General features: G+C 38.9%; 1 protein-coding gene across 7 annotated transcripts in view; it reads left to right on the plus strand.

Annotated features, from left to right (window-relative positions):
- The window catches only part of LOC118428720 (inactive rhomboid protein 1-like), an 81726-nt gene that overhangs the window by 44778 nt on the left and 23004 nt on the right, over nt 1-13944 (plus strand). For 3 of the 7 annotated variants that reach the window (XM_035838870.1, XM_035838873.1, XM_035838872.1), the window contains exons 2-7: nt 3230-3472; nt 6135-6236; nt 7127-7219; nt 8423-8597; nt 9275-9505; nt 10157-10282. In XM_035838870.1, the coding sequence (XP_035694763.1) occupies nt 3282-3472; nt 6135-6236; nt 7127-7219; nt 8423-8597; nt 9275-9505; nt 10157-10282 (918 nt within the window). In that variant the 5' untranslated portion in view covers nt 3230-3281. Of the gene's footprint in view, nt 1-3229; nt 3473-5555; nt 5586-6134; nt 6237-7126; nt 7220-8422; nt 8598-9274; nt 9506-10156; nt 10283-13944 lie in introns of all 7 variants that reach the window. The other 4 variants (XM_035838877.1, XM_035838874.1, XM_035838875.1 and 1 more) reach the window with 4 other exon arrangements.

Genomic DNA, 13944 nt, shown 5'->3' on the forward strand with positions numbered 1-13944 from the left:
TGGGAAGCTTTCTATTGGGTGAAATGAAATTGCTGACTTGCAAAAAAATACCTGTATTGCCGTTGGTAAAAACGTTTTTCTCAATAGTGATCCTATTATACAATGTGCATTAAAATTTTATGGCTTCTTAGAAAATGGTTATTAAGGACATCAAGTTTATAGTTAATTTGAATGGTTTTAAAAATTGAAACCACTACTGCCCTTCAACCTACATGACTTTGTGATTACTGTGGTAATACTGTACGTACTAGTACCCTGTTTTTAAAAAAGATTGTGGACCCTGCGGCTAAAGGTAAACTAGCAAAATTGTATAATTTGAGTGCTAGTACATGTACATTTGTACATTCAATTTGGTATTCTGGTCTTTTAAACCTAAACCAGTCCTATACACATGTAGAAATAAATCCCAAAATGAATTAATTTGTTTTGCGATATTGTACTAGCACTGGTTTAACCAGCAAGCAGCCGTACATACAATTATGTATTTAATTTACATTTATATGCAGTGCATCTGAAAAGAGTTCTAAGTGTAAAGAATTACCAGTTACGAATGACGGATGGCCTATCCCTAACCTGTAGAGGCCGCGTTCGCAGACGTGGGCAGGACGTCTCTACCCAGAGGCGTCGATTACAGGTGGCTCAATGTCTGGTAACGCTTGGCTGCAGATTGTAAGCCATTTATAACACGCCTACCTCCCAGGCAATGGGGAAGACACCCCACAAGGACAGTCTCCCTGCTACTATTCAATTCATTACAATAATTACCTTGGCCAAGAAAGGTCCATATATATGGTTTCAGGGCTGTGTAACGCTACCGGGTAGTTCACCTTTATACGTGGGCTAACCTATATCTGTTGTTGTAAAAACATGGGTATTTAGGGATATCCAAAGGGCAGACAGTGGTTTCATATAATTGTGATATTTTCAAAATATTGCAGTTTGAAACCATCCTTCAACTTCATATCCCGATGCTGCTAGAAAATAAGATATCATTTTTTTCAAACGGATATAGGTTGCTCCTCAGATAAAGGTGAACTAGTGTTATTTTTGAGTGTGTTTTTGAACAGTATAATTCAAGAATTTGTGGATGTATCTTTATGATATTTGGTATAATATGTACATGTATGTAAGTGGCAAAATCAAAGTATTTGATAAGACCCCTATGGCAGATGGTCAGGCCATGGTACTGCAGCAGGACTTCCAGTTTTGATATCTTGTTGGGATTGTAAGGATTTGTATTCTTCTTGCATGGTGTGGGTTGGAGATGTATTTCCATTAAACTTGACTACAATTACATGTACAATGTAGTACAGATGTTATTCGTAGAATTTGAGCCAAATACTACACAGTTGCTTCTTTCATGGTGTTGGTTGGAGATGTATTGCATTTATTACATGTACTGCTATTATCTTAAACTTTACTACAATTAGTACAGATATTATTCGTAGACTTTGAGCCAAATACTCTACAGTTGCCGTTTTTCACCAATACACTGTAACTGTTGATACTGCCACTATGCACATGTTGCATTAAATCATCTCACGTCGCGTACTCCATCAAAGGCTTCTCTCTTTGTAAAGCAAGGGGTGAATCATGGTAATCTAGCTATTCTGAGGTACAAGTCCACGGTTGTTCAGAAACATTTCATAGTTAAAGAATAGAAATACTAGATAAAGTGCCTTTGTTAGTTTGTACATGTGTATCCTCTCTGCCATGTCACAGACACACATTGACATTCAAGCAAACATACACGTATACAATGTAACATTTAGTTCATTCAACACTCTGGGATATTAAAAGGTGCCGCAACAGTATTGGCCTCAATGGTCAAGCCTTTTAACTCCTAACGATTTATTCAAGTTGAGCATACAGATGTTGCTGGTACTTAATGCTTAGGCCATCATAATCTGGCATCGCTAGCATTAAATCAATGCCAATGGTTTAGATTGTTTCATTTTAAAATTTCAAAAGGGGTGGTTGGAAACGGTTTTGTTTTCCCCTCTTTCCCCTTCATTTTGTAAACCATATTTTGGACCCATGTAATGCTAGTTCACCTTTATTCACGGGGTAACCTTTATCCGTTGTATATAACCCCAGGGTATTTCGGGATATCATGTTGACGGACGGTGTTCTCAAACTGCATTATACATTGTATTGGGAAGAAATGCAGTTTGAAAACACTGTTTTTCAATGTGATATCCTTAAATATCCTGTTTTTAAGGTACAACAGATATAGGTTATGCCGCGAATAAAGGTGAACTAGCATTACATTTAACATTAACCCAGTGGTCACTCTTTCATTTTCAAAAGAAAACTTAATGTTCCCCCCTGTATGTTTGAAATGGACTAGTCTATAGCCACGTTTGCAAAGGTTTGAAAATTGGCTTTGAACAGAATCCTACCTTGGTGCAGGTTGTGTCGAGATCTCCAGGTTTGTGTCCATTTAGAAATAGGTATTGCAAGCATTTGATGGCTCCATGTTACTTTATTAGAATATACATATCAGAATATGATGTTTTATTGATATCTGTATGATTCTGAAATGTGCATTTGAGCTGTTTCATTTCATTCATGCATGGAATATTGGATTGATATACATGTACTCTATAGTTAAGCCGTATGGCGGATAAAGGCGTTAATTTTTCAAGGAGGTCAAGGTAAAGAAGTTGTAGCATAGAACCAATCGAGATATACAATAATTACTATAATTAATATACATTTTCTAATATGTCATAATGAGGGGAAGATAAGGTTTGAAATGCATTTACTTCCATGGTGGTTTCATTTCGTGGGAGGATGAAAAAGGAGGTTTTTGCGGTGTTTGAAGAATTCTGATACAGAACAGTGTATGTCATATTCTAACTGTTGTGATTTCACTGTAAGAGGTCATACACGTGTATAGATAGAGTACAGCACCACCTCAAACATTTTGTGATTTACAGAATGTTGATTGCAGGGATTTTCTTAATGAGAAAAGTGCAGTAGAAGCCTTTTGATTGCACACTCCATTTGCCAGTGCATTTCGTGCAATTATCTGAATGGTGCAACAGAACAAAGTTATACAGCAGGACTGCACCACCACGGTATTTTGGAATTAGGTGCAATCAACAGTGTGCAGTTATCCGTTTTGCAATTACCTTGTGTCTAGCACTGTCTACAGTAATGAATTTTTATTGTTTGTCTTTTTTTTTTTGTATTATCTCTAATGATGTAATTTTTTTTCCAACAGATCGTGTAAATAGGAACAGATTATAAACAACAACAACAACACAACAGCAAACATGGCGGAAGGTGGCGACAGCAGACCGCCATCCGCAGACCCCCTGGATGTGGAGGGGGGTACTGCAAACCTGGAGAGTACCAAGGGTAGCGGGCGCCCCCTCCTAAGGAGTATCAGCGCTTTCACGCAGAGGCAGTTTTCACGGCCAGTGACACAGAGACAGTATTCTACAGCTTCAACTACTGTTAGCAGGTAGGGGATCTAATGATTTTGTTACCTCTGTGAAATGGAGGTTTTGTGTACGTAGTACCTGCTATCTATCCCTCAGTGTTGTCTGTCCATTCAACAGCTTGAGAATGTCTACATGTATTGTCTTGATATTTGGTGTGTTAGTAGGTCTTTGTGAGACCTCATTAGATTTTGGGCCCTCTAGTGACATTTTATGGTACTGCATCAGAGCTTCTGGTTTTGATATACTCATGTGTGAACATGCTATTGGTCTCGGATTTCAAGAGGCATCAAGAGTAGGTCTCCATAAGATATTAAGCCCCTTGACTAGATTTTGGGCCCCCTAGTGGCATGTAGTTGCACTGCAGGGCAACTTTCGTTTTTCTGGACACACTATGGTCTTGAATTTCAAGAGGCACATGTTCTAAATGTATACTATACTAGTTAGCTCGTGCTTCTTTCGAAAAATCTACTGAGATGTAAGGGTTTGAAAGATAACTCTTCAAGTTCAACAAAACGGCCCTGAAAATTCCAATTAATGTTTTAAAATGCAGGATTGGAAACAACATGAACTTAAGATTTACCACTTGATTAAGCAATACGTGCTCTGGCAAAGGGAGGCCTCATTTGCTTGGCGCAGAGCATCTACAGGGACCACCAGCTATAAGTATGGATGTATTTATTGATGGTACAGGACTGCTCGTGTACAGGAAGTAGACCAAGTCATTGATCATCGGAGCAAAACTCAGACATGGCAGAATGTGTGGGATTGATTTGTGAGAGCCTTGGGTAGAGCTGCCAATACAACTACAAGTTGTAATACAAGTCAGACAAACAAAATCTTTGTCTAAAAAAATGCTCCTGTAGTTCCAGATAAAACCGCTAGGGGGCTCAAACATACACCACTTCTTCCTTACATCAAAAGCTATTTGCCACCAAGAAATCAAGACCATAGCATGTCCGGTTAAAAAGATACAAAAAATGGAAGTTCTGCTGCAGTACCAAGGTCACACACCAGGAGGCCCAAAATTGACCTTCGTCTTCCCCACCCCTACACATACAAAATATCATCGTAGTCCATCAAGAGGTTCTCAAGTTATGATGTCCACAAATATCTGGAAACACAAACACACAGACACAGACACACACACAGACACACAGACAGACACACTCAAAACTATACCTCCATTTTTTCATGGAGGTAATTAGTAGAAATTGGATACTAGGGAAAAATTCAACTATTATCTCCATTTGCCTTTCAATTGGTACTAGAAGTACAGGTATTCCAGGGTAACTGAGATTCTACATTGAGAACCTAGCTATAGTTCTGCATGTAAAGACTTTATCTGCAAGGTAATCTACATTGTACATGTACGTTCATGTATGTTCGTTGTTTTTAAAAACAGAGCACTTGGGGATATCAAGTTGACGGTGGTTTAAAATTGTAATATCTTGAAAATATAGTCATTAATTATTTTGAATCTACCTTCCATTGACTTGATATCTTTAAATACTAAGTTTTCAAATACAATGGATATAATTAGTTGCCCTGCATTTGCATTGCAATACATATAAAAAAAGTTGTAATGAATAGAAAAGTACATGCACAGTTTGACTTTGACTTTGACATCTTATGCATGAAATTGTGGTGTTTTAGTCCGTACCATATTTGGGTCTGAGCACTGACTAAAAGATAGTCAGCAAAGAGTATCTTTGTTGGTACTTCATTTGGTAGTGTCCAATTGAGAAGTCCACTAAGCATACATTTGTAGTACATGTACAATGTATTTACATTTTGTAGTCTTCAAGCAGATGTGGGGTGGTAGATATTTACCGACTGCCTTTTCTAACAGTTCTTCACCCTACATGTAATATAAGGACTGCCGATTTTTCACCCCGTCATCAGCTTAGAGATTGATGGTACACATTATCACTGCCTTGAATATGTACAGTTTTGCATGTCATGCTGTTATATATTATGTCTTTTTTTTAATTCCTCTTTAATGTAGGGCCCAAACTGTCCTATTTCATTTCTCATGTAGCCTGACTGTTGTCTTCTTACACATGTATGTCTGTTTCTCTCTTTTTTCCTTGCCTCTTCCATTAGTAAAAAGGAAAATGGAAGGAGTGGATTCAGGTAACTTTGTCACAAATCTTACAGTGCAGTGCCACATTGTGTAGGTCACTGTGATGGTAGCTGTTTTAGTATTATTACTTTATATATTATCATTAACATGCAATTCACTCCTAGGCTTTGCTGTGAAAATTACTACACATTGCAGAAAGTTCATGATATTCTATATTTTTGCCATAGATATACATGACTATGCAGATTTACATGCTAACTTTTTGTCATACAATGTAGGTCTAACATACAAAACTTAAAGAGCAGGAATTTAGCATAAGAGTTGTCAAAGATGCCACTGTATTTGATAATTATTTGTCTGCTCTATTGACTTCGGGAATTAAGGGTTAATGACCAGCACCAAGGTGTATATAGTGTCATAATGCCTGGTCCTTTGCTATAACTTATAACCACTGAATGAAACCACCGAGTGAGCGAAGTGAACAAGGTGGTTTGATGAGTTACAAAATGGTGGTTTTATGAGCTACAAAATATGTTAGATGATAGAAAACTTGTCCGCCCTAAAGTCTGTCTAACTGATATGTTCCTGTGGTGTGGTAGACCCCCCACGGCTCCCACGTCCCGTTCCTTCCAGTTCCGCTTCCCTAAGACTCCGCGTAGCAGGAAGCACTCCACTTACTCTTCAGTGTCAAATACAAGCAGGTAGGGAGGGTAAAAACCCATGCTCAAGTTAGAGGTGTTTTTTATGGGGGTGACACTGGGCATAAAAACATTAGTTTAATAGTGTTTAGACTTAAGGGGAGTGGAGTAGAGTAGAGTTCTCCAGCTAGTGTTAAAGACTAACAAGGTAACGCTAGTTCACCTTCATCCGTGGGGTGAGCTTTATCCGTTGTCTTAAAAAAACGTCACATTTACATTTATAAGAGTATTACATGTAAGTCTGCAGAAAGTGATTTCAAATTTGCAATATTTTCAAAATGTTTCTATTTGAACCAAATACCGTCGACATCATATCCCTAAATACGCTTTTTTTCTTACAAACACTGAATATAGGTTACCCTCGGATAAAGGTGAACCAGCGTTACATGCATGTGGAGTAAGCCATGTACAGGCATGTGGTGTCTAGTCCGGTGTTAAAGACTAGCAACCTGATAAGCCATGTATATACGTACAATGTTAGTGTGTCAGGCCAGTACTAGTGTTAAAGACTAACAAGCTTGAGGTTACTGAAGTAATCCATGTACATGTACAGTCATATAGTGTAGTGTGTAGTCCAGTGTCCTTAAGACTAGCAACCTTGTACATGTAGTGTAGTGTGTTAGGCCAGTACTAGTGTCAGAAGACTGACGTGGTAGTAAGCCATGTGCATGTACATACAGTGTAGTATGTATGATGACTCGCAACCTTGTATGCCGTAGTGTGGTATGAGGTCCATTGTAAAAGACTAACAATTGAAACTAGTAAGCCAAATAACTATTAGACGGAAGTGTGTTTCCCAGTGGTGAAGACTAGCAAATTAGTATGTTTCTATTATGAACAATATACAAAAATGTAATCTGACCTTTTCCTTGTTGTGTCCGGGTACAATGTAGATACAACACACGCATGTCCTTCCAGTTTGGCTATCCTAAGACCCCGCGTAGTCGGAAGTATTCCACCTACTCCACAGTGTCAAATGCAAGCAGGTAACGCACAATGTACAGGTGTTTCAAGATGCTAGGTGAAGGTGGTGGATCTAGAATTTGTGCCATACACGCTGCATGTTCAGATAGTACCACAACAGGTGCGAAGGGTGAAGATGAAGGCTGGGTTCAGGTATACATGTAGAAGTAGTTTGTAGGTGCTACAAACCTAGATACAGGTGTTGCAGCTACAAATGCTAACCTTACAGGTGCAGGAACAGGTGCAGCTACAGATACACATACTCCCATAGCATCCTAACTTCTAGACTACTAGTAGGTAAAGCTAATTCACCTTTATTTGTGGGGTAACCTATACACTATATTTAATCCATTGTTTTTAAGAACAGGGTTTTTAGGGATATCAAGTCAACAGATGGTGGTTTCGAATATTTTGAAAATATATTTTGAAAGTTTGAAAATATGGCTATTTTGAAATTTGTTATTAGTAAGTTGCGTATATGATTTACTGATCCGAATTGGATTTTTCTTTCTTATGTTCAGTCCGATTGATCAGGACAAATGGCACTGACATCTGACGTCTGACCGCAATGACCGTTCAATGACCCTATGAGTTTGTGATCTTGAGTTGTTTTTGTTATTAACTATGAGTTGTTATTCTTTTGAGTTTTCCTAAGTTGCTTGTATGATTTACAAAGTAACCCGAATTGGATTATTGCTTTGTTATGTTCAATCCTATGTTTGTAGTTATCTTTTGTACTTTGAGTTATTATTATTGTTATAGGGCTCCCTTGGAAATCAGTTACCACGTTAACTGAAGGGACTACCCTAAAGATCAATAAATAAAATAAATAAACAACCACCCATTGACTTGATATCCCTAGATCCAGTTGTTAAAAACAATGAATATAGGTTACCTCCCGGATAAAGGTGAACCAGCGTTAATCCTCATACTAACTAAATTAAGGTGTGCATGTATCAAGTGTCTGTTATATACATGTAGTAAAATGTATTTAAGAACTGATCCAGTTATGTTACAATTTTAAGACTTTATATCCGTGCACAAAATAAACGGCTTACCCACAAGCTTTTGATCAGTCCTCTGATCCTTATCAAGTTGAAATGACCCAAAATCTAAGTCACACATCTGGAACGGAAGTGTGACATCAGCAAAGGGTCAAAGGTGCTTGGCAGTCGGTATCGGCCCCCGTCTCGGTTGATGCAGTTGTGTGTTTTCATTCCCAATAGAAAATTTGCAGAGGGAACCAAAAGCTTCTTTGGCATCGGGGAGGACTGCACCCACACACAGAAGCGATGGTCGCAGCGGAGGGTACGCCACGCCAGCCGGCGCTATGGAAAGATCAAGGAGGAGAGCATCCAGAGGATCCTGGAGCCCGACCCTGCCGCCATCCCGCTCCCGCAGGTCGGTATTGTACGCGTAAAGGTCAAGCGTAAAGGTCAAAGGTCAACAGGCTGATGGACATACAGAAATCTGAATTGAATTTCATTCTTTTTCTTAAGCGTATTATTTTGAACTGTGAATATGATCACAACTGATATATATACGTCTGACATTTTACATGTGGGTCCAAATACTGTTCACATTTACAGAGTCATGTTTTTGAAGAAACAGTACAGAAACAGTATACTCTGACTGTGCTTCAAGAAGGTTTATGGTCATTTTTCTTTGAAACCCAAATATGACACCAAATTATATCTAAGTTGAGGGATTATTATTATAGAACAAAGAATAAACCTTCAATGGCACAGTTGAGAATGATAAAGATTTTACAATGATTTCTGTGTTATGTACAACTGTGGATTTATGTCAACTTGACAAATAAGTATTTAGTACGTTAAAGAATATTTGATATATAGTGTGTATTCAAACATGTACTTTAACGTTTGACTAACTAAAGCAAGTGTCATCCTAACCGGGTGTGCTTAATTTTGTTAATGAATCTTGCATCCTTACACTGGAATAATCACCACTCAGATATAAGTATTACATTGACATTGGCATAGCAGAGAATGTTGGTTGTGCTGCATGCCTGCCTGACTTGGAGTGTTCTCTGCATGTTTTGCATCACGCACCGCTAGATTGTCGACCCTCTCGCTCTGCCACATCGTCAAAGAATGGTCCCGGCACCATACGACGACATTGACGGGGCGACAGACTACACGACACCGACGACGCCGGGAGCGTGGTCTAGTGCGAGCAGCCTGTGGCGCCGTGCCGCGTTCGGCGCGCTGACACAACAGAGGCAGAAGGTGCAGAGGCAACAGTCAGTTGTGAGCATGGGGTGGGACCTGCTCGTGAAGATGACTTTGGCAAGTATCATGGATGTCCACGCTATTTAACACTGACACAGTACTAGAGATATGGCTATGAACATGTGTATGAACCAGCTGGTGTGAACTGCATGCTGTGTGATGATTTCTGATATAATTCAACCACTGTGACAATAACTTGAGGATGATACAAATATGAACAGTAACTGTTGATTTAAGGATGAATGTAGCCACCTTTATCCACAGGGCAATTTACATTGTATATCGGTTGTTTTTAAAATGGAATCATCAAGTCAAAAGATGATGGTTTCATACTGCAGTACATAATGTAACTATTTGAAAATATACATTTGTATATTCTTCAAATTGATGTCCTGAAATGCTAATCTCCAACCAGATCCATGGTGCGTAATGTATGGTATCAAACTCCCGTTTGACTCACTTAGCTGGCTACACTCCTTGGCCAGCTTTGACACTATCTTATGGCACCGTAGGATCTGCTTGGAGATTACTGAAATGCTGTTTTCAAAAAGAACGGATAAAGGTTACCCCACGGATAAAGGTTTACTAAGTGATACATGAACAATGAGTAGGATGTTCTCTTATCTCCAGAATCATATAAATGAAAAACTGAAGTAAGTTGTGCTATGATTGATAGCCACTTTGAAATCAGTCTCTTCTCTGCTACAGCAACAAAAGCGAGAACAGGATGTGGCCAAACCGGCGCCGCTCGTGAACAGTCGCAGCTTCGCACCGGTCAGCATGGAGGAGGATGACGACATTGACGACCTTGATTTCTCCTTCTTTGGACGAGATGTAAGTAGCACTCAGCTTACAAATCTATGTGTAATGTTTATGTTTCAAAATAACGCAACAACAAAGATTCTCTGATCTTACCTCGAGTCTTTTCCTCTTTGATGTAGGTCATACTGACTCATACCTATGGTTATGGCCACTATAGTTCCAGTCTACACTGTCTTTATTTCTGTTCTCTAACAATTCTTTTGTCACACTGTCTGAGTACAAATCTATGTGTATGTTTATGTTTCAAATTAACGCAACAACAAGGATTCTCTGATCGTACCTCGAGTCTTCTCCTCTTTGATGTAGGTCATACCTATGGTTATGGTCACTATAGTTCCGCTACACTGTCTTTATTTAATATGTTCTCTCGAACAATTATTTTGTTACACTGTCTGAGTGCATTTTTATTGTGGTTGGTCATGGAGTGTCCATCCTCCCTTTTGAATCTATTTTTAGTATATGTGGGGAAAGTTGATGAAAGATATTTTGCTCAGAGATTTTGGTCGGATCTTACAAGTTTGATTTGGAGCTCGTAACGTTATGTACTATTACATGACATTGTATGTTGTCTGCATGGTGTGAATATTTTGAAGAAATAGGGCTTGATTTTTGGTGTGACAGTTTCCAAATTTAATGTTCTTGTCAGTTAATGTGGTTTCGTCTTGTCTTTACAATTCTGTATTTGACTATTTTATTCTGAACTGTTGAAGGTACATGTAATTGTTTGGTTTAAGCTTAGATTAGGAGTTACACAATAAATTCCTATGTAGAGCTGGTTATACTTCTGAATCACAGTGTTCAGTTATGTATTGACATACTTAGTCTAATGTAATTATAGGATATGATAGGAAGTCGTATTAGATAGATAAATCCACAGATTGGGATACATGACATATGTGCACAATGTAGGTGTTAATGTTCAAGTATTGGATGGCCAGAATAACAAAAAAACTTTTCTAGAAGCCAAAACTATTCAGCATGATTCAGCAAACTGCTGCTCTACTGCAATTTGTCACAAGTTCCTTTATCCGCTTTTCCCTTGGTACTTTCGGCCCTCCTAAGGTGCATTTAATGCTGTCAAATAAATCCGGCGTAGAGCCTCCAGCTAGAAGAACTTGTGGCAAACCTGTTGTACCAATCGTGATCTGTTCATCGTAAAACCATCACGGACCACTCTCTGTGTATCTCATCACGTAGTTTCTTCTGGGAGATCAGCGGACAATGTAATTTGTCTTGTCACAAGTTTGTTTTAGCAGAAAACCGAAAATCCATACCCGGCCTTAGGCAGGCCTGCCAACCATGTCCAATGATTGAGGAGAGTTGGTACTCTGCGGACCACAACATTGGCTAGGAGGGAGGTCATGGAAAAGTTGGCAATCCGCCATCGGAATTAGCCCACACCTGTTCCTTCATTCATCTTCACTGTGCTGACATTCAACATGCATTTTCCGTTACGATAAATCCATACTAATTGAGTGTCTTATTTTTCACGATTACCCAGTTTGAATCGTATCCAATCTAAGAGAGGGAAAAGTTTTTGCAGGTTTCTCAGTGAATAGTCAAAAGAATATCTCTTTGAGGAGTCAAAAGACCAGACATGTATTTTCCATTTCGATAAATCCATACTAATCGAGTTTCTTATTTTTCACGGTTACCCAGTTCAAATCTTATCCAATGAAGAGTAGGAAAAGTTTTTGCAGGGGCTCTTAGTAAGGATTCAAAAGAATATCTCTTTGAGGAGTCAAAAGACCAGACATTGAACATGTCTTTTCCGTTACGATAAATCCATACTAATTGAGTTTCTTGTTTTTCACGATTGCCCAGTTCAAATCATATCCAATTGAAGAGTAGGAAAAGTTTTTGCAGGGGCTCTTAGTAAGGATTCAAAAGAATATCTCTTTGAGGAGTCAAAAGACCAGACATTGAACATGTCTTTTCCGTTACGATAAATCCATACTAATCGAGTTTCTTATTTTTCACGATTGCCCAGTTCGAATCGTATCCAATCTAAGAGAGGGAAAAGTTTTTGCAGGTTTCTCAGTGAGTAGTCAAAAGAATATCTCTTTGAGGAGTCAAAAGACCCAACAATACATGTATTTTCCGTTACGGTAAATCCATACAAATTGAGTTTCTTATTTTTCATGATTACCCAGTTCAAATCGTATCCAATCTAAGAGTAAGAAAAGTTTTTGCAGGAGTTCTCGGTGAGGAGCTGAAAGGATATCTCTTTGAGAAGTCAAAAGTTGAAGTTTTATAGCTCATTTGGACTCTTTGCAAGGAACAGTTGAAACCATTAGTTGGCAAGATATTGGACATGTAAGTCATTTAGATCTGAGGGGAAATCATGCTTTAGAGCCCTGCTCTCATCTTTTGGCAGTGTTTTATCTCATGTAGCCTTCTTGCATTTTTAGATCTTTAAAAAAAGCGAACATCTGAACAAGACATTATGGCGTAGCAAGGTGAACTGATAACCATGCTTTTACATTGTACTGTTGTAATAAGTTTGTAGGCCATCAAACGATTTGACATGTACATTTGTACCGCATGTTGTTCATATGGATGCAGAGGGGAAGGCAAGAGCCAATTCCAATATTTCATATCGACCTTTTAGACCATTATGGAAGCACAAATTGCCAGCCAATGCTGCATTACTGTCTCTTTGTTCCGCGGTGAAAATACGAGCACATGCCATAAAAATGACAACTACACCTTGTAGCTGTAAAACACACAGATGGATGTCCGAGAGGAAGTCCAGTAGCAAATCTGATAAGGTAGCTCAGCAGTATAGAGATAACACTGTTCAGGGAAAACCCAAAAGGGGTGGGAGGGGGGCAAGAGAAGATGAAAGCAGGAGGTGTAAGATAGTTAAAGATAATTGTGTATACATTCTAATGCCACATTCAATGATTATACATTGTATTGTGGGTTTGCTGTCTGTGTATCTCCCTTGCACAAGAAAAGAAAATAGAGATTGTGAATGTGAATTGTCTTTGAACCGAGGAGGTTGAAATGAAACTAGATATATTTTTTTGCTCTCCAGTTTGTGGTACCAGTTTTTTCGTCATAAGGTACATGTACTATGATTTGTTTTGCTATAGAGTACATGTGTCATTTTTCAGTGGCCATGAACCAGTCATGTGCAGCTCTGTTATAAGAATAGAGGTCACAATCCAACTCACATGTCTTAGTATTACTGATTAGATGTTGTTCATTTTCTTTGTTAAATCTGAAAGAATGTATTCATTAGTTTAGATTTTTTCGATGGATGAGGTACTCCAAAGGAGGGCATAATTGCAGTCTTTTTGACTCAGAACCAAAAGGTCCTGGGTTCACATCCTCTCATGCTGCCGATCTTGTGTCCTTGGGAAAGGCACAATGTAACACGACTTTCCTCACTGACCACACAAGTGTACAAATGGATACCTGACTTTGGTTGGGGAGGTCAAAGGTAGTGGAAGGAGAGGGTAATGGGCTCCACCTTCCAACACAGTGCCCAAGACACAGTGGATAACAACCCACCGTCCCTATGGCTTCAAGAATGATATGGGACTAACTTTGCAAACATGTACATTGCACCCAAACAAGCAAATTTCTGTCCCAAAACGGAGGGACGGGTCCTGTAGACAGCCCTGTACTTCAGTCATAAATCCCCCCCCCCCCCCACACTGTAATGT

The sequence above is a fragment of the Branchiostoma floridae genome, chromosome 13, assembly GCF_000003815.2.
Source record: "Branchiostoma floridae strain S238N-H82 chromosome 13, Bfl_VNyyK, whole genome shotgun sequence".
Taxonomy (NCBI): domain Eukaryota; kingdom Metazoa; phylum Chordata; class Leptocardii; order Amphioxiformes; family Branchiostomatidae; genus Branchiostoma; species Branchiostoma floridae.